Source organism: Lachancea lanzarotensis, scaffold LALA0S02 (assembly GCF_000938715.1).
Source record: "Lachancea lanzarotensis genome assembly LALA0, scaffold LALA0S02, whole genome shotgun sequence".
NCBI lineage: Eukaryota > Fungi > Ascomycota > Saccharomycetes > Saccharomycetales > Saccharomycetaceae > Lachancea > Lachancea lanzarotensis.
Window position 1 is genome coordinate 632,308 of NW_019212880.1, and position 21,615 is coordinate 653,922.

At 43.5% G+C, this 21,615-nt stretch overlaps 9 protein-coding genes across 9 annotated transcripts; 5 read left to right on the forward strand and 4 right to left on the reverse strand.

Moving 5' to 3' along the window:
- Positions 1–1,525: 1,525 nt before the first annotated feature.
- Positions 1,526–6,256, forward strand: LALA0_S02e07008g (LALA0S02e07008g1_1; the record flags this gene model as incomplete). The annotated part of the gene is made up of 1 exon (XM_022773867.1): positions 1,526–6,256. One exon carries the CDS (start codon positions 1,526–1,528, stop codon positions 6,254–6,256), a length of 4,731 nt encoding a protein of 1,576 aa, XP_022627349.1.
- Positions 6,257–7,196: 940 nt separating this feature from the next.
- On the forward strand, positions 7,197–8,741 carry RSA4 (LALA0S02e07030g1_1; the record flags this gene model as incomplete). Its single annotated transcript, XM_022773868.1, has 1 exon — positions 7,197–8,741. One exon carries the CDS (start codon positions 7,197–7,199, stop codon positions 8,739–8,741), a length of 1,545 nt encoding a protein of 514 aa, XP_022627350.1.
- A 303-nt stretch (positions 8,742–9,044) lies between these two features.
- IMG2 (LALA0S02e07052g1_1) lies at positions 9,045–9,566 on the forward strand (the record flags this gene model as incomplete). The annotated part of the gene is made up of 1 exon (XM_022773869.1): positions 9,045–9,566. The coding sequence occupies one exon, from the start codon at positions 9,045–9,047 to the stop codon at positions 9,564–9,566; it is 522 nt and encodes a 173-aa protein (XP_022627351.1).
- Positions 9,567–9,635: 69 nt separating this feature from the next.
- Positions 9,636–11,258, reverse strand: ALG12 (LALA0S02e07074g1_1; the record flags this gene model as incomplete). The annotated part of the gene is made up of 1 exon (XM_022773870.1): positions 9,636–11,258. The coding sequence occupies one exon, from the start codon at positions 11,256–11,258 to the stop codon at positions 9,636–9,638; it is 1,623 nt and encodes a 540-aa protein (XP_022627352.1).
- Positions 11,259–12,138: 880 nt separating this feature from the next.
- On the forward strand, positions 12,139–13,356 carry ZNG1 (LALA0S02e07096g1_1; the record flags this gene model as incomplete). Its single annotated transcript, XM_022773871.1, has 1 exon — positions 12,139–13,356. The coding sequence occupies one exon, from the start codon at positions 12,139–12,141 to the stop codon at positions 13,354–13,356; it is 1,218 nt and encodes a 405-aa protein (XP_022627353.1).
- Positions 13,357–13,508: 152 nt separating this feature from the next.
- Positions 13,509–14,447, reverse strand: LALA0_S02e07118g (LALA0S02e07118g1_1; the record flags this gene model as incomplete). Its single annotated transcript, XM_022773872.1, has 1 exon — positions 13,509–14,447. The coding sequence occupies one exon, from the start codon at positions 14,445–14,447 to the stop codon at positions 13,509–13,511; it is 939 nt and encodes a 312-aa protein (XP_022627354.1).
- A 1,487-nt stretch (positions 14,448–15,934) lies between these two features.
- LALA0_S02e07140g (LALA0S02e07140g1_1) lies at positions 15,935–18,118 on the forward strand (the record flags this gene model as incomplete). Its single annotated transcript, XM_022773873.1, has 1 exon — positions 15,935–18,118. One exon carries the CDS (start codon positions 15,935–15,937, stop codon positions 18,116–18,118), a length of 2,184 nt encoding a protein of 727 aa, XP_022627355.1.
- Positions 18,119–18,207: 89 nt separating this feature from the next.
- On the reverse strand, positions 18,208–19,749 carry ATG15 (LALA0S02e07162g1_1; the record flags this gene model as incomplete). Its single annotated transcript, XM_022773874.1, has 1 exon — positions 18,208–19,749. The coding sequence occupies one exon, from the start codon at positions 19,747–19,749 to the stop codon at positions 18,208–18,210; it is 1,542 nt and encodes a 513-aa protein (XP_022627356.1).
- Positions 19,750–19,923: 174 nt separating this feature from the next.
- Positions 19,924–20,838, reverse strand: BUD17 (LALA0S02e07184g1_1; the record flags this gene model as incomplete). The annotated part of the gene is made up of 1 exon (XM_022773875.1): positions 19,924–20,838. The coding sequence occupies one exon, from the start codon at positions 20,836–20,838 to the stop codon at positions 19,924–19,926; it is 915 nt and encodes a 304-aa protein (XP_022627357.1).
- Between the last annotated feature and the right edge of the window lie 777 nt (positions 20,839–21,615).

Below are 21,615 nucleotides of genomic sequence, written 5' to 3' on the forward strand. Positions count from 1 at the left end.
ACAGTTCTTTTAGTGACATCGCTGTGTTTGGTGATAAGATGTGGCTAGATATCTACAATGGGTATGGAAATCTTGGGTTTCCTGCATAGAGCACCTCTTTTCGAGGGTTATAGCGTAATCCAATGGGGAGCATTGTGGGAAACTAGACATAAAGCGACAACCGCGAAAAAAATTGATGTCATATACAACCGTTATAGCGAAGGTTGAAGCAAAACTATAGCTCTATTCTAGCCCAAAGATTGATAGCTGGCCCTCTCCGTTGTGAATGAAGACGGCAAGAACCATCTCGGGAAGCGGTTTTGATTGTTTGTAACTTAATCTGTCGCTGACACCTGTCACGTGACACGCGACACATGAAACCTACTGCCTAGTTTCTATTCACCCGTTGATGGTTAAATCAATAGTTATGTTAAGCTTCTTATGTGCCAAGAGTGCGCAGAGCTTGTGAGAGCTACAGCTCTTTGTTTCCAGGACCTGTCAGACTCTCAGAAATTCTAAAAGTATTATTTGCCGTCACCCAAACCCGGACACTAAGCATTTCGCGCCCTTTTCCAAACGCAACTCGTCCTTCCGGGACCTCCGGCTTCCTGAAAAACGCTTCAAAAACTTATTGTAGAAATCTTGATGCCATCCAATCGGAACCCACCACACCTTTTTTATCATACTTTCTGTATTTAAAATTCCAGTCAGCAGTCAAATTTTATATTCCTCCCGTGATACCACTAGTACCACGAATTGACAGTACCGAACCTGCTCTAGCCACTGACCTGAACCTCTGTTGTCTATGTTTCTGTATATATCATAGATGACAGATATTAATATATTATATACTTTACGACAACTATGACAGAATACTTTATCGTTCACGAAACTACAACGAAGGTCATATTGCCGGCTCCTAATATTTACCATTGTCATGTATGCGACACTGTAACCTTGTGGCATATCCGAATAAAGTCTTTACTGAGTCCAAAATCGTTCCATTGCGACAAACAAATTGTTGACTTCTCTACTGACTGAAATTCACACTCTAGAGGGTGTAACTCGGATCAATTTTATTGGAGATATACTATTGAAGCTATCAAAAACTGTGTAATTATGAACCATCAAATCCCACAGCGATATTTTTCCCAAAAGCCTGAGTGATGAAATACACGAAGTAAACAATGTCAGTGGATTGAGAGAGCACTGGAAACACCCAAACTGCTCTTAAATTATATCCAAAGCTTCTCCTTCAAAACTGTCACAGTCTCAAACCATGGATTATAAACATCTTAGGCGCCTTCCCTCAAATCATCTCGGCCATCCAAATGGTATAAGGGTGGAAAAACACAGACACGATCTAGAACCGTCTAAACCACCATTTTGAACAGCCAGATCTTCAGAGAACATGAATAGCTCCAGAAATGAAACATACGTGTCGATTTGACGCGTAAACATCTGAATAAACTAGCTTCACTCTCGATCACGTGAATAGCACATGTCACTGGCTCATGTACCGAAACAAATCTCTAGATGAAGAAGTATGTTAGGTGATGGTAACTGGCAACCTGCCCAAAAGACCAAAACGACCCACGTAACCACCATGGATAAGGACTACTTCAGCTTCAAACATGGCTACACGCTCGAAGACAAGAGTGGGACATCCGGGAGGTCGAAAACCCGATCAAAATTGAAGCAGTCTTTGGCATCTAACGGAAGTCAGCGATCATTTTCACCATCGCGGCAAATGGGGTCCATGCAACCGCAACAGCCACGAAGTCCCGGCTACAATACTGCGACGTCGCTTAGGAGTCCTTCAGGATCCCACAATCACTCGCCGTTAAACACCATGAAGCTCAACACGAGCTCAGTGAAGCATGCAATGAGTTTAGTTTCACCACCATCAGGAACCCCTTCTGCAAGAAATAGCCGAAACCCTTCTGTTTCTGGAGCTTCAGGGCCAAAACAAAATTCACAGGGAGCACTGGCAAGCTTGAATGCCGCTGTGACGTCTCCAGGACGCCAAAAAGCACGATCCAGTTCGATTAGCCATATTAGTGGAGGGTTTCACAGAGCTCCATCAGCAGTGAGTCTGGATACTAACATAACGCCTACATTGGTCCTACCTCCCAATCTGGCTTCCCTCAACTCCCAAAGTGCTTCAACGCTGAATTCGCCACAAAGTCAGTTTAACAGCGTTGAAGGCACAAGCTCACACGCCAGCAGTAGTGTTTCACTCCATCAAGAACTGGGCTCCACAAAGTCGTCATCACGCTCATCACAGCCTGCAAGCTCGGTATCGTCACATCGTCCCTACAAGCCCTTGCAAAAGCAATACGTGCTGAATGAAGAACTGTACTTGAATCATATGAAGAAGAGCAGTCTCGACGACTACTATACCCGAGGAATTGCAGCTTCCTCTAATGAAGATGATGATGAAACAGACAATGAAGCAGAAACAGAAGATACAGACGCGGATGATTCCACTTTTGGTACAAATTACAATACTACGACTCAAAAGGGTAGCACATTGGCATTCGACGATCAACTTTTCACTATGAGCTCTAAATTTTTACTTTCCCGAATGGAATGGCTCAGAAATGTCGATCCAGAAGATCAAGATGTAAAAGGGTTGCTTGGAACACAACAGCGGATACCCACTGGCCCAAGTAGCGGCAGAACGTCAATGTCAACAGGTGTCCGAAATTTAGAGAGTGATAGCCACGCATACGTCCAGCGTTTATCGCAGAACTCACATGTACTAGAAAGATTGGAATGGCAGGCTATTCTAGCCAACGTTCTGCGGGGCGATATTGTCAAAAGTGAAAAGAGCAAGATCTCACATCATGGGCATCGCGTGGACACAGGTGTTCAATACGCAGACGAACTTTGGTTAGAGCTTAAAGCTTGGATGAATTGCAGGTCAATTGAAGAAGAGCGTAACACTCTTGAATACCTCAAAAACTCCACCGATCCTGTTTTTGAAGACATCATGAATTTGAAATTTGAGGACAATGTAGAAGTGGATTTTGCAGTAAAAACAGTGAAGCCTCTATTAGAAAGCTTTCACCAAGTAACATCTTACTGGAGAAATTCTCAACACATGCATTATGAAAAACCGATGACGGGTCGAGAAGAGTTCCAGCATCGCGTCGCTGCTATGAATGCATTTTTAACGCTACAGGAAGCTTTTGAATGTGAGATAGAGGCCTTGAAAGCCTGGACTGGTAGTGATTCATTAGACGTTAATCTCACCCCTTCTTGGCTGGACGTGGATGGGGTATTCAAAAATGAGACAACCTTTGCCGAGCAAATCTTGAAGGAGCGTGATATAGAAAGCATTTTCCAGAAAAAACTCTTTTACCGTCACGCTCCGTGGATTTTGAAGGCAAAGGTTTCCATTTTCACTCTATCTGAAACTGTGAAACAAATGAATCTGCCCTTATTACACAAAAGTTTGGAAATTCTTCTGATGTTTCCTTTTAGGCTTGTGAAAGAGATTATCTTGATTCGACTTGATTATGCCAAAAAATTGAATAATCCTACAATGATGATGATCGACCAAATGATTGACGATTTCAGCTCATACATCAGACTCTCAGTACAGATAAAACACACGGTAGTAGTATACTGTTCTGATTGGAATTTTTCAACGCAGATTGATGCCGATTTTGATGACACTGTCACCGAAGCGATAGTGTATCTCTTCAAGCTGCTGCATTTGAAGTTGATCGATAGCGCTAGAAAGTCTTTCAAAACCTTCAAAGAACCAGATGAACTTTTGAAGTACTGGGATCAGTTAAAGAACGTTGGTTGTTTTATATCGGGTGCTGGAAATGCCGTTGCCGAAGGTTTCGCCAATCTAACACTGCGTTTGCTCAACCGATTACATTCTTATATTCTCCGCGAGCAAAATCACCCTCCTCATTTTGATAAGGCTACTGATGCGGAAAGATGGCTGGTGCAAGTTATTGAGAATATTGGCTCAGTTAAACGAAAAATTAACCGGTTTTCTAATGTACTGACTAAGGCGTTTCAGAACTCTGTGTTATACAAAGTTAATGATAACAAAGAATTGCTGCGAAACTTGAAAGAAACTGGCCACTTTCTTTTGTACACTGGTGGACAACTGGAGAAGGATGGGGTTTATCTTTTTTGTAGTGGGGAGCTTCTGGGATCGTCTGACGAAGAAATTATAAAAATTCTTCATAATTCAGCAATTGGTTCGGACCTTCTTCCTACTGTTGAGATCAAGAACAGTTTGAGTGTTTATAATGCACTTGAGAGTGGTTGGGATCAAAATGCAATTCTATTTCAAGAATATGGTGCAAACGGGGTGATCTACTATCATGTTCATTCCGAAGGGCACGGAAAAGGCTCTACTATGAGAGGTCGTAGACCTGTCAATTACAACAATACCAACCCAGCGGAAGAGATCAAGCTTGAAGAGAGAGAACTGTTCGAGCTGGAGATGAAGCTCAAAACTCTGGGGTATATTGTTGCATACTGCCCTAAAGAGCCGATACTTTGGGAAGGTGAAATGCTTAATCTGTCAGATACTGTCATACTCACAAGTAACGACTTTAGTGTCAAATTACCCACAAACACCTTGGTTCTGATGAACCAGGGATCAACGTACGCAATGGAATATCAATGTGATAGATTTGAGCATTTTGTGGGTCATGCAGTTTCCTTCAGCGAGAGAAGATCCTCGATCAACCAATTGGAGTATACTCTCCAGAAAATAAACCGCGCGTACTTCCGGATAACTTACACGGTAATGGCAAATACAAATAAAATAAGCCAGCACGTTCAAGCCAAATATCGTGGAAATGAAGTTTTGAATAACATGTTCATTTTTTGCCGCGATTTTGCCCGAAACTTTTTAAGAGTCAATGTCGCGACATATGAGAAGAAATCGATGATAATTCTTATGCTGATGAAGATCAGCATTGCCTGGATCAATTTCTTGGTAGATGACTGCGACCCTGAAGACTTACGTACTTTCAGATGGTGCGTACCAGCTATGGAATTTGCCATGCAAATGACTACGGGGTGGAATATTTTGGGACTGGACGAGAGTCAATTCTCCGTGTTGCAAGAAAAGGTCTCAGGGTGTATGACTCTTTTGATTTCTCATTTCGACATTATGGGAACCAGAACTTCTGAGGCTGAAACCTTACTGAGCCACGGTCAAATTAGGTCGAATATTGGAGCTTGCGACAATGACAATGATTCTATTCTAGCTGTTAATTCTAAAGTCAGAGTTGAGGCTATTCAAGAAATGGAAAGACGGGTGAAACCAAACCCACGACACATTGGAAAAGTTTTGGATGAATCAGACCGAGATAATCAGTATCTACAGTCCCTTGCTTCTTCTTTATCGAATGTTTCTATTAGATGGCAGAAGCGACACTTTGTCGGAGGAGGAGCTTTTGGTACAGTTTTTTCAGCTGTTAACTTGGACACTGGTCAAATTCTCGCTGTCAAAGAGATAAAGATACAAGATCGTAACTCAATGAAGCAAGTGTTTCCGGCCATTAAAGAGGAGATGAGCGTGTTAGAAATGCTCAATCATCCTAACGTGGTTCAATATTATGGTGTGGAGGTGCATAGAGATAAGGTCAATCTGTTCATGGAGTATTGTGAAGGTGGCTCTTTGGCTCAACTTCTGGAACACGGACGTATCGAAGACGAAATGGTGACTCAGGTGTACACACTACAAATGTTAGAAGGTTTAGCTTATCTTCATCAATCAAGTGTGGTGCATCGGGATATCAAACCCGAGAACATTCTTCTGGATTTCAATGGAGTTATCAAATACGTGGATTTCGGGGCTGCTCGTTCGCTCGCTGCGAATGGAACTAAAGTGGGCGCACAAGGCGGTGATAATAAAGAAGGTGGTAATAGCATGATGGGCACACCGATGTACATGTCTCCAGAAGCGGTTACCGGGGCTGAAAAAGGCAATTTTGGTTCGGGCGATATTTGGTCACTCGGATGTGTTGTTTTGGAAATGGCTACTGGACGTAGACCCTGGTATAACCTGGATAATGAGTGGGCGATTATGTATCATGTTGCTGCAGGACATGTTCCCCAACTACCCTCAAAGGCTGAAATATCGGATGATGGTCGCAACTTCCTCCTCAGCTGTTTGAAACAAGATCCCAACAAGAGGTCAACGGCTATGGATCTTTTACGAGAAAACTGGATGCTGGAAATTCGCAAGCTAGCATTTGAAGACAATGATTCTGAAGAAACGTTGGAAGAATAGTATGACGAAAGGGCGTTTTCATTGCTCGATGCCAGCGCCTAGAATATAATGTAATAGTTTAATAATTTTCTTGTTCTTGTGAGTTCCGAATTGAATGATTCAGCCTTGTGGACTGGGAGTCAGCCACCTCGTCTGGTTCATCCAGTGTGCGGTTTGTGCGCTTCTCTAAATTCTCCTGCCCTGTATACAACATGTACCCATACCTCAATGATATCGATTCTGAGACGTCAACGACAAAAACCAAACCTGAACAGAGAATTGACACTAAAGGTTGTGAGTAATCCAAAACATGCCACCAAAAGAGAGGGATGACACGGAATGCGGAGTATATCTGTAGATGAATGGATGTGATGAAATTCAACGTGTGGTCTCTGCATGTCTAACTCTGGCATCCAGTAATATCGCCGAATTTGTGACACAGTTGTCTTCCGAGCGAGCAAGTAGGTAATCTTAATCGCTTCCAAATTAGCCCAGCAAAATTGGCAAGAAACCTTTCTCAAATTATGAGCTATGAGACTGTTGTAACTCTACATACGTTAGAAGCGGAAACAACGTTCACTGTTTCTAATACTCATATAGATTTCACCCATCTCGAGCTTTTGAGAGTTTCCTTTCGCATACCACTTGGCGGAATGGCTTAACTCCACAGCGGCTTTTAGATCTAGTCCATTGTTCCGGATATGCACGAAAAAGAAACAAGCATGCATAACTCGGAAAAACTGGTCTTGGCGGCTAATGTTATTACGTAATCCAATCATGCAGGGTCGGATCGAGTTTTTCCGAAAGGATTCGTCAAATGTGACTGAAAAATTTATAGGATATGGCGATGAGCTTTAAAGGCGATGAGCTAGACAGCTAGCTACCGTCAAGAATATACTAAAACGTGCCATATCTACAGGGCAATCACTCCATAAAGCTCTAACCTTTTCCCACTAGTATAATGTCAACGTTAATACCACCCCCCTCGAAAAAACAGAAAAAGCAGGCCCAACAACCCCGCGAAGTCGACGTTATTCCCGATGATCTGCCGCATGTTCTCGTGAAATTTCAAGCCTTCGACACCGGAGAAACCGTCGGAGGATCCCTCCGGGTCCCAGGTGCAACAACAGAGCAGCAGCTGGAGCAGCTGCTTAATCAGCTGCAGGGCGAATCTGATGAACCAGTTCCGTACACTTTCGGCTGTCTTGTTGGCGGTGAAAAGGGCAAACCAGAAGAAACAGTGGATATCAAAGATAGCATATACAGCTCACTGCTGAAACCTGGCCATAAGACTACAGAAGACTTCCTCACAATCGTTTTCACTCCGCGTGCAATTTTTAAGGTCCGTCCTGTAACGAGAAGTTCGTCAGCCATCGCCGGACACGGAGCAACGATTTTATGTTCTGCATTTGCACCAAACACAAGCGCCCGCATGGTTACCGGATCCGGTGACAATACCGCAAGAATCTGGGACTGTAATACTAGTACCCCCATGTACACTTTGAAAGGTCACCACAACTGGGTTCTGTGTGTGGCGTGGTCGCCCGACGGTGAATTGATCGCAACTGGATCCATGGATAACACTATCAGACTTTGGGAAGGACAGAAAGGCGAAAGCTATGGTGACGCTTTGAAGGGACACACCAAGTGGATCACTTCGCTTACTTGGGAGCCAATGCACCTCGTAAAGCCCGGAGACAAGCCCAGGTTGGCGTCTGCTTCCAAGGACGGAACCATCAAGATTTGGGACACGACAAGACGTGTGTGTCTTATGACTCTAAGTGGACACACAAACTCTGTTTCGTGTGTCAAATGGGGTGGTCGCAATGTACTTTTTAGTGGATCGCACGACAAGACCATAAGAGCCTGGGACATGAACGCCTCGGGCCAGTGCATAAATATTATGAAGTCACACGCGCATTGGATCAACCATTTGTCACTCTCTACTGACTACGCGCTTCGAGTTGGTGCTTTTGACCATACTGGTCAGAAACCTGTCTCTGCTGAAGAGGCTCAAAAGAAGGCATTGCAGAACTATGAGAAAATCGCTAAGAAAGGCGGTCAGCTAGAAGAACTCATGGTAACGGCCAGTGACGATTTCACCATGTACCTATGGAATCCATTCAAATCGACTAAGCCCATCACCAGAATGACCGGACATCAGAAGCTCGTGAACCATGTCGCATTTTCTCCGGACGGCAGATATATTGTTTCTGCCTCGTTCGACAACTCGATCAAACTATGGGACGGTAGAAAAGGTACTTTCGTTACCACGTTCCGTGGCCATGTGGCCAGCGTGTATCAGGTTGCCTGGTCGTCCGATTGCAGGTTGCTGGTGTCTTGCTCCAAAGACACCACTCTAAAAGTATGGGATGTGAGAACCAAAAAGCTCTCTGTCGATCTTCCTGGCCACAATGACGAGGTCTACACCGTCGACTGGAGTGTTGACGGAAAGCGAGTCTGCAGCGCGGGGAAAGACAAAATGGTGAGACTATGGACTCATTGAAGGTATTCATTTCATTCGAATTTTGCTAGCATTTTCTTAGGTCCAAATGCTGCATTTATAAATTGTAAATTACATCCGCAAGTGTATAAAAAAGCGCCAAACTATGCATGATAATTGGGACCGTATTCAAGAGTCTTCCAGGGATAGATGCCAGGGTCTGAAGCGCGACGACAGCGCAGTAAAGACAAGTCATTTTGAACGTATTGTAATTCAAAAATTTTGGGTCACCAGGTGAAGTTCAGTATACTCAATTATCGAAGAGACAGACGTCGAATTCTGTTATATACACCTCTCAAGAGCATCATGTTGAGCATGTCACATTTCAGAGCTGTAAGCTATCGGGCCAGTCTTCATTCTGCGGTTTTGGCCCGCACTTTCGGTCGTGTACGGTCAGTGAGTACAGTGGTAGACGGTTCGGGAACTCAAACTGTCGAACATGACAGCTCAGAGACTCCCTTCACACAACAGGAAATGCAGGATTTGTCAAACGTTTTTGTGCAGCCTGAAATTAGTATATTTCCCTCGATCCATGATGTAAAACCTGAGGAACTGGTCGGACATGTTCCCTTTGGTGTGAAATCATATTTCGTGGAAAGGTCAGCAACTGGGAACTTACCAGTCTACACGGATGTGAAAAGAGACGGCAAAATAGTCACTGAGATCCGGAAAATTCGTGGTGATCCTGTACAATTGAGGAACGATCTGCAAAACAGCTTAAAGCACATTCCAAAGAACGACTTCAAAGTTTTGATGGAATCGAGGAAAGTGGTCATACAGGGCGACGTTGTGAAGCGAGTCAAGCAGGTTTTGTCAACGACTTTCTGAATGAAATGCAAATGATCGCATTATCTATGCATGTGTATCTGTATCTGTAAATATCTGGCTTGCATTCAATTAAGTGTCGGAATTTGAGCTGATCCTGCGAAATGTGTACAAGGCATCATCAGTGATGTTGGCTTGCACCACCGTCATGAGTGGAAATAAGCTTCGCGATCTCAAAATTTGACGTGCCAGGGGGAAATTGTTTTTCAGCTCGTCTTGAGCAAGTTGCTTGAAAAACGGCAGACGGATACCGGAAAATGCTTTAGTGGTGTGCAAAAGCTCCCAAGAATTCTCACCCGGTACTGTGAAGTGCTTTGGTTCGGCAATAGCCGAAATAAGATAATCGAAAGTTGGCCAAGCCCTTCTCTGTGCGGCCAACGTCTCGCTTTTGTCATATTGGATGTTGTATTTGTCGTCAAGTTCACCAAATTTCGTGATGCCTGTCATGCAGGCAGGAACGTCCATGTGAACAATTGCATTTGTGATCTTGTTTTCTAAAACGCAGTGGTTGAACTGACTCAATGCAACACCCCCCGGGTAGTTCAAAGATGAAACGAGCGAAAACACAATTGCAATTACCAATGAAGATAGCGGTAGAGTTCCGATCGCCACTTTCACAAGGAAATTGCTTCTCCGTGAGCTGAAAAGATGCGAAGCCCCACAGCTCGCCACGAGGGTAAGAACAGGAATGGTGTATACAATGAATCTCCATTCTTTATGGGGTTGGAATGAGAGAACAAAGATGTGGAAATACGCGGCCTGGGCTAAAATCTTGAGCTCTTGGGGAGCAACACTAAATCCCACGATATTTAGAAAAAGAACGAGTGGTGGGACAAAAATCGTGGGTAAAGAATTGGTGAGATAAGCGTGGAAGGGCATCGTACCCCATTTGACGGATTCTCCTCCAACAACGTTGAAAAAAAAGGCGTCTAGCTCTGGCAAAGTCCAATTCTGCCAGAAGTAGGAGTCCAAGTACAGGGATGCCGCTGCTCCCAGTACTGCACCCAGTGATCCAAACCGTACTGTTTCAGAAAACGAGACACGTCTGGCAATGAGAAGAGCAAGTGCAGCACCTGCAGTTAATGCTGCAAGTTCGAGACGGAACACAATACTGGAAAATGCCAATATCAGTAGGGCAAAACGAGCTCTTTTGCCTTCCAAAATCAGTCCCAACGCTACATTGACCAAAGGAAAGGCCACGACAAAATTTGGCAAGGGCCTGGAGCTGTAGTACATGATATGGAACTGGGAAATGAGTAGGAAGCTGAACATTGTACCTATGGAAGTTTTTTTGAGAGTTTTGTTTTCATGCGTGTTCACACGACGCTCTAGTAATTCTTGTGCTCTATTTTTCAAGTAGATAAACCCCAAAGCGTTTGTTAAGCCAATAATGGAGCGCACTACCAACTGGGCGTCCAAGTTTGACGTTGATGATTTTAGCCCAAGCATTTTCAGAATCTCTAATGGAACGTACGAAATCGCAGCAATCACCAATGGACCTATAAACGTACGGGGAACAACGCCCGGATATTGCAAATGGTCAAATTTCGAGATATCGAAAATTCCATATTTCAAAATGTCGTGAACCGCTTGTATCGTGAAGCTTTCTTCCACTTTGGTGTAAGGCGAAACGTATAAATGTGCTCCGATTGTGAGAATTATCAGAAGGCTACCCACACGACTCAATTGACCCATTTTGTGGTAGGATAAGTGTGTGCTGTTCTTGATGAAAGGGTGCTGCTGGTGCGGACAAGTAGTTGAACAGCCCTACATCATCTTGAATTCACGTTGTACCTTTGGACGGTAAGAGTCATGTGACCCAATCTTTACTAGCTTAATCAGAAAATAGAAGATGAAATGGCTGATGTTTTAGCCATTGTAGCCAGTGTTGGTCATTGATTAACGTGTTAGGTTGGAATTCTATGTTTCCGGAGTGGTCGTCTTCCATATATTTTCGTTCCAGAGAAGTTTCTGAAGAAATTTAACTCTCACGAAGACAGATTTTAGATTGAGTGATACCATTATTCGATTGAAATTTAAACAGTAAAAGGAGCGGAATTGGTGCCGATTTTCTTATAAGTACCCAAGGCCAAACCGCATAGACAGGTTTTTAAAACTAGTGCCAGTCATTAGAGCTTAATCAATTTTTGCCTATTATCACTCTGTACTATTATGACATCTGTCACAGTGTAACTTATTTGAACATGAAATGCGTAAGATGCAGCCGGATAATGCTTTGAAATTTGCTCAGTTCATGTTTGAACTTCAAAAGAAGTATTCGGGCTCCTATTTTCTCAGCCTCTAATCACTTTCTGAATACCTCGATAATAAAGCTGTCGCTTTCAATAAAAAACGTACAAATTTCAAACCAAAATCATCAAAGCAGTGAAATATATAGCCAGTGTAGCTTATCGCTTTTCTACCCGACCCTACTCACAAATCAGAGATTGAATCCGAACGTTCTTCTTCTCTTCGACGTCCAAGTATAAAATATACACATATATTATACCTGCATGTAATATTAATCACACTGTATTTCAGCGATGACTACCATCAAAATAGAACAAACTTCAGGATGTCGGCACGTAAGGATTACAGCTACCGACAAGATGAGGATGGTGAACTGCCCATGCTGATTGGGGGAGATGAGAAAAATTTGAAGGAACTTTTGGGAGCTGTTAGTTCTGACGGTGGACGTTACATAGTGTCTGACAAGAAAATTGAGCAGGCTAACAAGCAGCTAGAGGTTGGCAGTGCCATAAGTGGCAAGAAAATCCCCGTAACAATAATTACCGGGTATTTGGGCTCGGGAAAGTCCACTTTGCTTGAAAAAATCGCTTTGAAGGGTTCAGACAAAAAAATTGCCGTTATTCTGAATGAGTTCGGGGACTCGAGCGAGATCGAAAAGTCCATGACAATCAGAAGTGGTAGTAATTCTTACGAAGAGTGGCTCGATCTGGGAAACGGGTGTTTGTGCTGTAGCATGCAAGATGTGGGAGTCAAAGCAATCGAGAGTCTAATTTCCCGCTGTCCTGGAAAAATCGACTACATTCTGCTGGAGACGTCAGGGGTCGCAGATCCACATCCAATCGCTAAAATGTTCTGGCAGGATGAAGGTCTTTACAGTAATGTGTATTTGGACTCGATAGTGACTGTTCTTGATGCAGAAAATGTCTTGACCTGTCTGGACGACGTTTCCCCTGCAACACACTGGCATGGCGAAGATGTTGGTATTGACGGAAACATGACCGTTTCTCATTTGCAAATCGCCATGGCAGACTCCATTATACTTAATAAGATGGATAGACTGAGTGATATTGAAACGGTACGAAGAGTAGAACTTAAAGTGCGGCAAATTAATTCAATGGCCCCCATACATCATGCCAGTTATGCTGAAATCCCATTAAACAAAGTTCTAGATCTGCATTCCTTTGACACCGTGAAATTCGAAAATGCTCCACAGGGAACCTTCCACGACCCTCGCATCACCACAATCACACTAGAATTTAGACCATTGACTAACGAGAATGAATTTCAAAAGTTCCTTCAAAGTTTCCTACGTCCTATCCTTTGGAAAGGCTTTGGATCTGATCTTCAGGGAGACTGGGAAATCTTGAGGACTAAGGGTCTTCTTCGCGTTGCCGAAACATGCAAAATTATACAAGGCGTTCGAGAGACTTTTGACGTTTTACCTAGTCTTAACTTGGACCAAACCAAAAACTGCAAAATGGTGTTTATCGGCAAAGGGATCACAAGGTCTGTTCTCGAAGAAAGGCTTTCAAAAGCCATTTAGAAGTTCACTCCTTGTTTGGCATTAAAACAAGTTCTTCCTACTCTGCATTTAGTATCAAAACAGGTTACACAGCTCCAAGTAAAAAATACGTATAAAATCGGTACAACTAACGAGTTTGGCATCAGTAAGTTTTTTACGCGGAGTTCCAGCGCTCAATCATGCCTCATGGACACAATTTTGGAAGTTTTATTGAAAATACGGCTTCTAGTTCTGAGGATCAAGTACAGAGCAAGCAGAACAGAGAACCCGATAGCCACTTTCACAGCAGGATGGTGCAATTGCTCGTATTTCAATTCCTTCATAATGCTTTCCTCTTTCTTGCCAACAGCTTTGGTTGATGCCATAGTCACACCTTGAGAAAGGTCACCATTTTGATATTTCTGAATCTTAACCAACCACTGCTTATGCAGCTCCTCAGGTGCCGTAATCTTCAGCTCTTCCACGATCGTATACTTGAGCTTGACATCGTGCAAAGGTCTGTCGTCCTTATTAGTTTCCACATGTTGCACTTTGTCAATTAGCTCGTCCAATCCAGCAACAACTTGACCAAAAACAACGTTCTTACCATCTAGACTTTCCAACGGATCCAAGCAGGTTACAATGAAAAACTGGGAAGCGTTGGTGTCTTCTTTACCGAGATTGGCCATGGATAATCTTCCAGGTCTATCGTGCTTCAGATCAAAGTTTTCGTCTTCAAAGAACTGTTTCCCGTGGATATTGAATGGACCCACAGTTGGTAGAACATCACCACCTTGGATCATAAAATCTGGAATAATACGGTGGAAAACGGTGTCCTTGTAGCCCAGGGTGAAGCGATCATTGACCTCGTCTTTACCCTTCATCACGGCTGTCACACCCTTGGCGATTTTGGCGAAGTTGTCTACGGTTTTTGGCACCACAGTTCCATACAATTCGATCGTTACGTCGAACTCTTTGGGCTTTTGAGTTTCTTTATCAGTGTATTCAAGCGTGAAGAAAACATTGTGTGTAACGGGCGGATTTGGCTCGTAGGTCTTTTCAGAGGGCACGTTAGCCGTCGTCGCAAGTCCGATTGCGGCTATAGCAGCCCAAACAAAGTATTGAAACAACATGGATGGTGTTCTTTGGCCAAAGTCGAAATTCTTTTAGTTGTTGTTGATGGAAAGACCGGAGATTTTCCACTTTATATTATATACAAATGCCGAATGCACCGAAGAGTATAAACTTCCAGAGTAAGAAGTGGAACTTTGAGAGCTCTTTGTAGAATTTGAAGAGCCTTTGCTGAATATGGGGAATTTAAGCTTTTTAATGGTGTACTTTTGGAATTTTTACGAGGAATTTGAGTGTTTTTGATGTTGTTGTTGAGTTACCGTAAGGAAGTTGGCTCGTTTGACGGTGGCTAAGGGGCTCTAAGATGATAAGATACTAAGTACAGCTGCATGCGGCTTTATTAGCTAGAATTTAGGAGAATTATTTGAAGTTTGAAAGCGTTGATTTAGACTTTGATATCTGATCTCGATTACAACGATTTTAGCTGGTGAATTCCACCTTGATTGCCAGACGAAGCGATAGATTGAGAAATTCAGATTTAATTGTGAAATTCTCCGTGGAGATTCAGATAGCTTCGGCTTTAGTCGTATTGTGGTCTCTCTGACACTGGCTGGCTGGCGCACCCTTTTGATGCCAGGTTGTTCTTTACAGGGACCTATAGTGCAAAGTGATAAGCGAGATAAGTACGGGAATATTACCATTTGCAGGTTTTAGCTGGCGAACGAACTTGGGTCTCATTCTTTTATATAGTTGCTGGAAGTCGTCGTAGCTGCATCGTTGGGAGATCTGAATGATCAGTTGGGGAAACACATCCCGTCAGTGTTGCTAACTGAAGTGATCAGATTCCTCTCGTGCGATCACTTTATACCATTCTGTCGCTGCTATGCATGGCCCTGCTCTTAACTTGCGTGTGGTCTCTCCCCCATCCACCATTTCGCTGCAAAGAACCCAATACGAGCTCCAAAAGTTATGGGATACCTTTCCATCACTTTTCCCACCTCTTGCTGCCTACTCTGATGTATGTTGTATACCCAGCGATGAGCTAGCATCTTTCGCCAATTCTCGAGAACACAGACAAATAAGGAAGACCTACCCGTCCAGAGCACCTATTAAACCCTTTTCAGAGTCCTAGTACCACTCCTAACTTAAATCTTCTTCGTATTCATCTCTGGTAGACAAAAATCTTGGAATGCGTCTTCAGCCTTCTTCGCACGCAACGTCTGGTCTCTAAACGGTTTTAAACTCTTAACGTCATACGTCTTAAAACACTCACTGCTTTTATCATCTTCAACATTGAACAACCACTCACTATTCGCCCTCTAGACGTCAGTTTTAACCGTTTGAGCTCGTTCGTCTTGAGAGCTACCGTAAAATCAATAAAACATACCTTTCAAACTCATATCGACCGTCATAATCTTCTTCCTGTACTCTCTTTCGACTCTTTCATCTCTTCTTCTCCTGTCATTGGTTTTATGTCATAGTCAAGTTGTACATATCAGTTCGATAACAAACCATCCCATCAGATCACAACTCAAGGATAGCTGTAAACATGACTGATCAGGGCGTTGGCAGGATCCAGAAACCACGGAAACATCATTCAAATGGCAATCGAGCGCTGAAAGCTTGTGACACTTGTCGTCGCATGAAAACTAGATGTATTCCATCACCGATACCGAGCGAACATCGATGTCTCCGATGCGATAGTTTGAATTTGAGATGCTCGTTCCAAGATCTTTGGGAAGCTGAAGGTGAAAATGGAGTACGATCGGGAGAGTCAAAAACGGAAACTACGGAGTTCGGCAAGTCGAACAATACCGGCTATTCGACAAGCTACGAATCTGCGGAATTGACGAAACGGCTGCTGAAAAGTGGTTATACACCAGATAATTTCGCAATTCACTCAAAACTACTGCAAAATGTCAACAATAACGTTACTAGAATCTTGGAGTTGATGGAATCCAGCTCTACAAAGCTGCCCAAAACTATTGATCGAAAGCAGCACGATGACGTGAGTTCTGCTTTCGACGCCATGACCGCATCCCCAAGACCAGCAGTAAACGAGCTGAATAATCTGTCATCTTCAGCCATTGGTTTGGCTAACTTCAGAGCAGGTTCTCTGGAAATAGGGGAAACTTCGGCCAGGTCCGGTCATCGCGTTTCAATGCCCCATCTGGCCTCCCCCTTTGCAATGTTCACACAGTTAACAGATTCTGAAAATATCCCGCTTCCTATAACTAAGCTCTACACTCGTGTTGTGATACCAGAAGAAACGACTTCTGACGTCGTTGACATGAATCTGCTGTCGTTAGACGAAGTAGCTCTACTTATGGAATCGTTTCGCCAAGGTTACGGGAAATGGTGCTCATTTCCCGAATTGATGGACTCAGGAGACTTGGTCAAGGCATTGAGATCAAGAAATGCAAGCTTGCTGCTCACAGCCGTATGCGTCTTGGCGCTCCGATATACAATCCAGCATCATGATCTCAAGACCCGAATATACAAAACGCTGCTTCAAAAACTCAAAGACGATCTAGATTTCAATCTAAGAGCAGTGCCACAGACGGTCGAGTTTATACAAGCAATGGTGCTTCTGTCGCTGTACGCAAATTCCTTTAGCAGTGACATTATGACCTTCGACGCGTGGTACCTTTCTGGAATCGGCCTACAACATTATTTAACTTTGACCGTTACCAGTGGAGATTACAAAGATGATACGGGTTTGAATCAAGCATCAAATGTTGAAGTGCACAGTGCACTTGACGAAGATGACTTCATGGATAGCGACTTGAGCCCCACATTCAAGAGATTACAGCTATTTCGGCTTTGGAATCATCTATGCTTAGCACACATTGCGAATTGCGTATTCTCTGGTAGAATGTGCATTATTGATGGGGTGAGAGCGGATCTCTGCCGTCGGACTTTGGATTTTTCAAAATCCACCAATTTTGATGGAAGGATGGTGGCGGAAATATCACTGCACTTGATCTTGTACAATTTTGTACAGCAATGTGCTTTGAGCCCTCTCGATGAAGCTTCAGGTGCTGCGGCTTACAGGACGGTCAAAGAGGAATTGCGCATCTGGAATGAAGAGTGGGAGTACCTCTTAACTCAGCCCATCTACCCTTCAAAACAATACGCTGAGTTTGCTTTGGATTACACTCGTACCATTGTGTTGTACACCTGGTTCCATAGATTATACAGAGCCAGTAAAGCTAGTGCGGCAACAAGTGGAAACCTTTCCAGCGATAATGGTATCATTAAGGGCTCAGGAATAGAAATTCAAAAAACGCCTACAAAAATACCGAGTCAAGAGGTCTCAATATCCAATGTTGTGAGCTCAATGCCCATCAAAACCCAATTGAAGCTACTTGAGCATTCTCGTAAAGCTGTAGAAGCAATGGTAACCGAAAACTTCGAAAATTTTCGTTTTCTTTCCGACCAACTCATATTTCAATGCGTTCACTTATCATTGATGTGTCTAGTAGTGGCTCGTAAACTGTTTGACTCTGAGAGCACCGTTTTTAAAGAAGAAAAACTTGAGCAGGTTCTTAGTGATGTGAAAAAGTTTAGCTTGAGGCTCCACAAGATACGGGAGGGGGAACTCAAAAGCTTCTGGGTCGAGGAAGTCGATTTGCGGATACCCAGCGTGATACTCCAATATCATAAGTCCATAGAGGCATGTCTTCGAGACAAATTTCCTGAATACGAAATCCAAGTAGATGACGACTTATAGAAACAACTCAAGTGATATGTCCAGCTTCTTTCCTTTTTATAAAAATTTGATAATGATTTCGACGACCAGCGCAGGCATTAACGTTGTTTTTAATCATACTCCGTGCACCAGCCATACCAATTTCGACCCACGCAACTACTAGTGATCGTTGGTTCCGGTGTGATAGTTGATCTTGTTGACGACGTACTGGTCGTCATAGTTTTAGTGCTTTGAGAGGACGTTTCTTTCCGGACGTAGTTCCAGTTGAAACAATCATGGCACGGTCCTGGTGGTATGCATCTAGCGGGCTCGTCATAACCTTCTAACACTTCGTCAATGACTTTATGGATCCTGTGGTTGAAAAGACTAACATGCCACCCTTTGTCCTTAACGACGTCATAGACACACTCCTTTCCTGTATGACAGGACGTCTCCATCGCGTACCCACCAATTGAGCACGACGAGCTTGCTCCGTTACAAGTACCCATAAATATAGGGTCTGCAGTGTTTCCAAAATGCCACACACCTTCCAAATAATTAGGATACCCAGGTGGCATGGGTAAATGAAGACGCCGTGTCGCAAGTAATTCTCCTGGGGCCTCAAAAGCTACTGCTGGGAGCCCATATGTGCGGGCCAAAAGGCTGCCTAAAGCGCCTCCTAAAGAGTGACCTGTGACCCAGATCGTTGACGTTGGATATTTTTCTGCCACCTCTTTGTAAATATTCAGCACCGCTTTGTAATAACGATCCTTTCTCCGTAGTTCGCGTTCCAGACACGCCTCGTCACAGGTGTAAGACTTCATATAACAGTCGCATACCGTTGTCCACAAGTAACTGATTCTTGCACAGCAACAAGAAAACAGGAGATTGTCATTTATCTTGTCATTGACGGTAGTTTCGTCTTCACCCGAACCCGCTAGTCCCTGTGCACTTGTACCCTTAACAGCTAGCACAACAATGTCCTGTCGGTCGTTTCTGAAAACGTGGCCTCTGAGACCATCGTCGTCCCAGCCATGGCCAGGGTTTGCAGTGTGGTTCCAAGGTTTTGTCAGATTTCGCCAATCTCCAGTATGCGGCAGCCTCACATACGCATTAGATGACATGAGCGCTAGACTTACCACAGTTTTTTTATCTGTCACCTTTGGCACCACAACCGTGTCATCAATCCAATCTAAATGCACTTGAGAAGCCATCCGTGGATTCTCATGTGCATAATCGAGATATGACTCCACAAACTCCGGCGATCTATGCAACATTCGTTTTAGAGTCTGTGGTTCATACGAAAGCTGAAACTCGTAATTTAGTGGGTTTTCCGTGGCATAATGTGGACTTGAAGTCCACAGTTCTTCCTCGTCTCCAGCGTTCGTGGAGAGCTCCGAAAACTTCACTTTTGCGGCTTCCAGCACCTCTTCATCCAGTTCCAGTACTTGCATAAACGAATTATCTCCTACACCATGTTTATAGATGCTTTGGAGCTTGAAAGACCCTTCAAATCGATCTTGGTCTGATATGGCCATTGACATATTGGGTTTGTGGCATGTTTGGACCTTAAAATAGGCATACAGCGACGCTAAAAGTATAGTTGTGATTGCCCAAAGGCCAGCAACATTTCTCAAACGCCTAAAGCGCCTGAAACCTCCTTTCTCGTCCATCAGAGACGGTTTAGGATGTTGTTCATGCATTTCATCAGAGGGGAGCCATATCTGATCTTCAAAGCTCAATTAACATTTCTATATCGTCTTGAACGAGCCTAATGTTACGTAATGTTAATGAGTACTTGAGTACTTTTGTGGTCACGTGATGACAGTATTTGTTCACTACCATATCTATAAAGGCATCGGTGTATACCTATTTTGTGCTGGTTCGTCCAAGAGATCCCGCGATTCTATCAGTCTTAAATCATTTATCTTTGTAGGATGTTTCTCTTTGGTTGGATCTTGCTGTATGTGTAGCTCCAATGTTCTTATCAAAATTTTGTCAACCAGCGACAAGACCTCGTTGACGGCTCCGGCAAGACTGGAAGCTTGACGTAAAAGCACGTCTAGTAGTAGTGCACAACACAGATCTCCGGTGCCGCTAAAATGGACATCAATCTTGCGAACGTTGAAGTAGCGAGCTGAGCTTGGATCTGAGGGCTCGCTGCAGGCGCACAGTATGGTATTGTCGCTGAGCGAGCTGAAAGTGACACTTGTGACCACCACATGCAAAACCTTGGGATACAGTTCGTGGAAACGTGTTATTGCACTTTTGAGAGCGCGGAGATCTGTGATAGGAACGTCAGTCAAGATTTCCATCTCGAATTGATTCGGAGTGGCCAAAAAGACATTTCCTTTGGTAAGAATGTCCTTGTAGGCTGGGACAGCCTCTGGGGATACGTATAGCTTGCCATTGTCACCCAGAACAGGGTCCAGGACCCATTTAATGTTTGCGTCACTTTCACATAAATTTGCGACCACATCGCCGATTTCACGCAGCGCTTCTGGATCTGGTAGGTACCCAGTGAGAATTGCGTCGTACTTAAGTTCCAGACCTTTTATAAGACCCTTTTCAATGATGTCCCGAAGATCTTTAGCTTGAGATCGAAAACCGTTGAAATGACCATATCCAGGATGATTTGAAAATTGAACGGTGTTGAGAGCATCCACGTCCCATCCACGATATTGCAAAGGAAAATTGGCTGCCTTGTTGCCAACGTAGCCATGAACTACATGCGATTGAATCGAAAGTACTTTTCTCGTCATAAGTAGCGAAGCAGATGGTCTAAGAAGCTGAGAGTTACGCCTCAAATTTAAACCAGAGCAAAAACAGCTTAATGCAAGAGTGTATAAGGACGGAAAAGAATGCCGATGGCGGGAGGAGGGCAGTTCTTTAGTGCTTAAATGTGCGATGATGCTAAGGCGGGCTCCGAGCATTTGAAATATTGTAAAAAAGTTGTTAATTTACTGTCAGCGACGAGATAAGCACAGATAGAGCGTCAGCAGCGAAGGGTGAGTCAAAGGTCATTCCGATAAGCTTACTAAAGATTTAGTTAAGTGCGACGGAGGCTTGTAGGTATTTTCAACTATCTGAGCATTTTCAGGCTTTTTCTGAAGTGTTTTATGGACCAAGATAATGAAGGAAAACAAGTAGCCGGACTTCTACTGTGAAGAAACAGTAAGTGTATCTTCTCACAGTACCAAAACATTTCTGGATACTGTAGCAATAGAAAAATATCTCAGGGACTAGCTCTTATTCGTCCATGAGTGGTCTTTTTGCTGTTCGTTCTTGTTAGTAAAACACGCGTGATCTATACAAACCTTAGCGTTTAATGAATACCATTGATGCCGACAGGTGGGGATTGATATTCTAAGACCAATATCACGGAACTCTTGCAGCTAATAATTCCAATCGTGCGTCCTTCTTTCATCTTTTCAATTTTGATGAAGTTTTGGCAACTCGCTAATTCATCAAATTTTCCCACGACACTTGGTAAACAATTCAGAGTGATGGTAGGCTCGTTTGAAAGGTAAAATTACGTT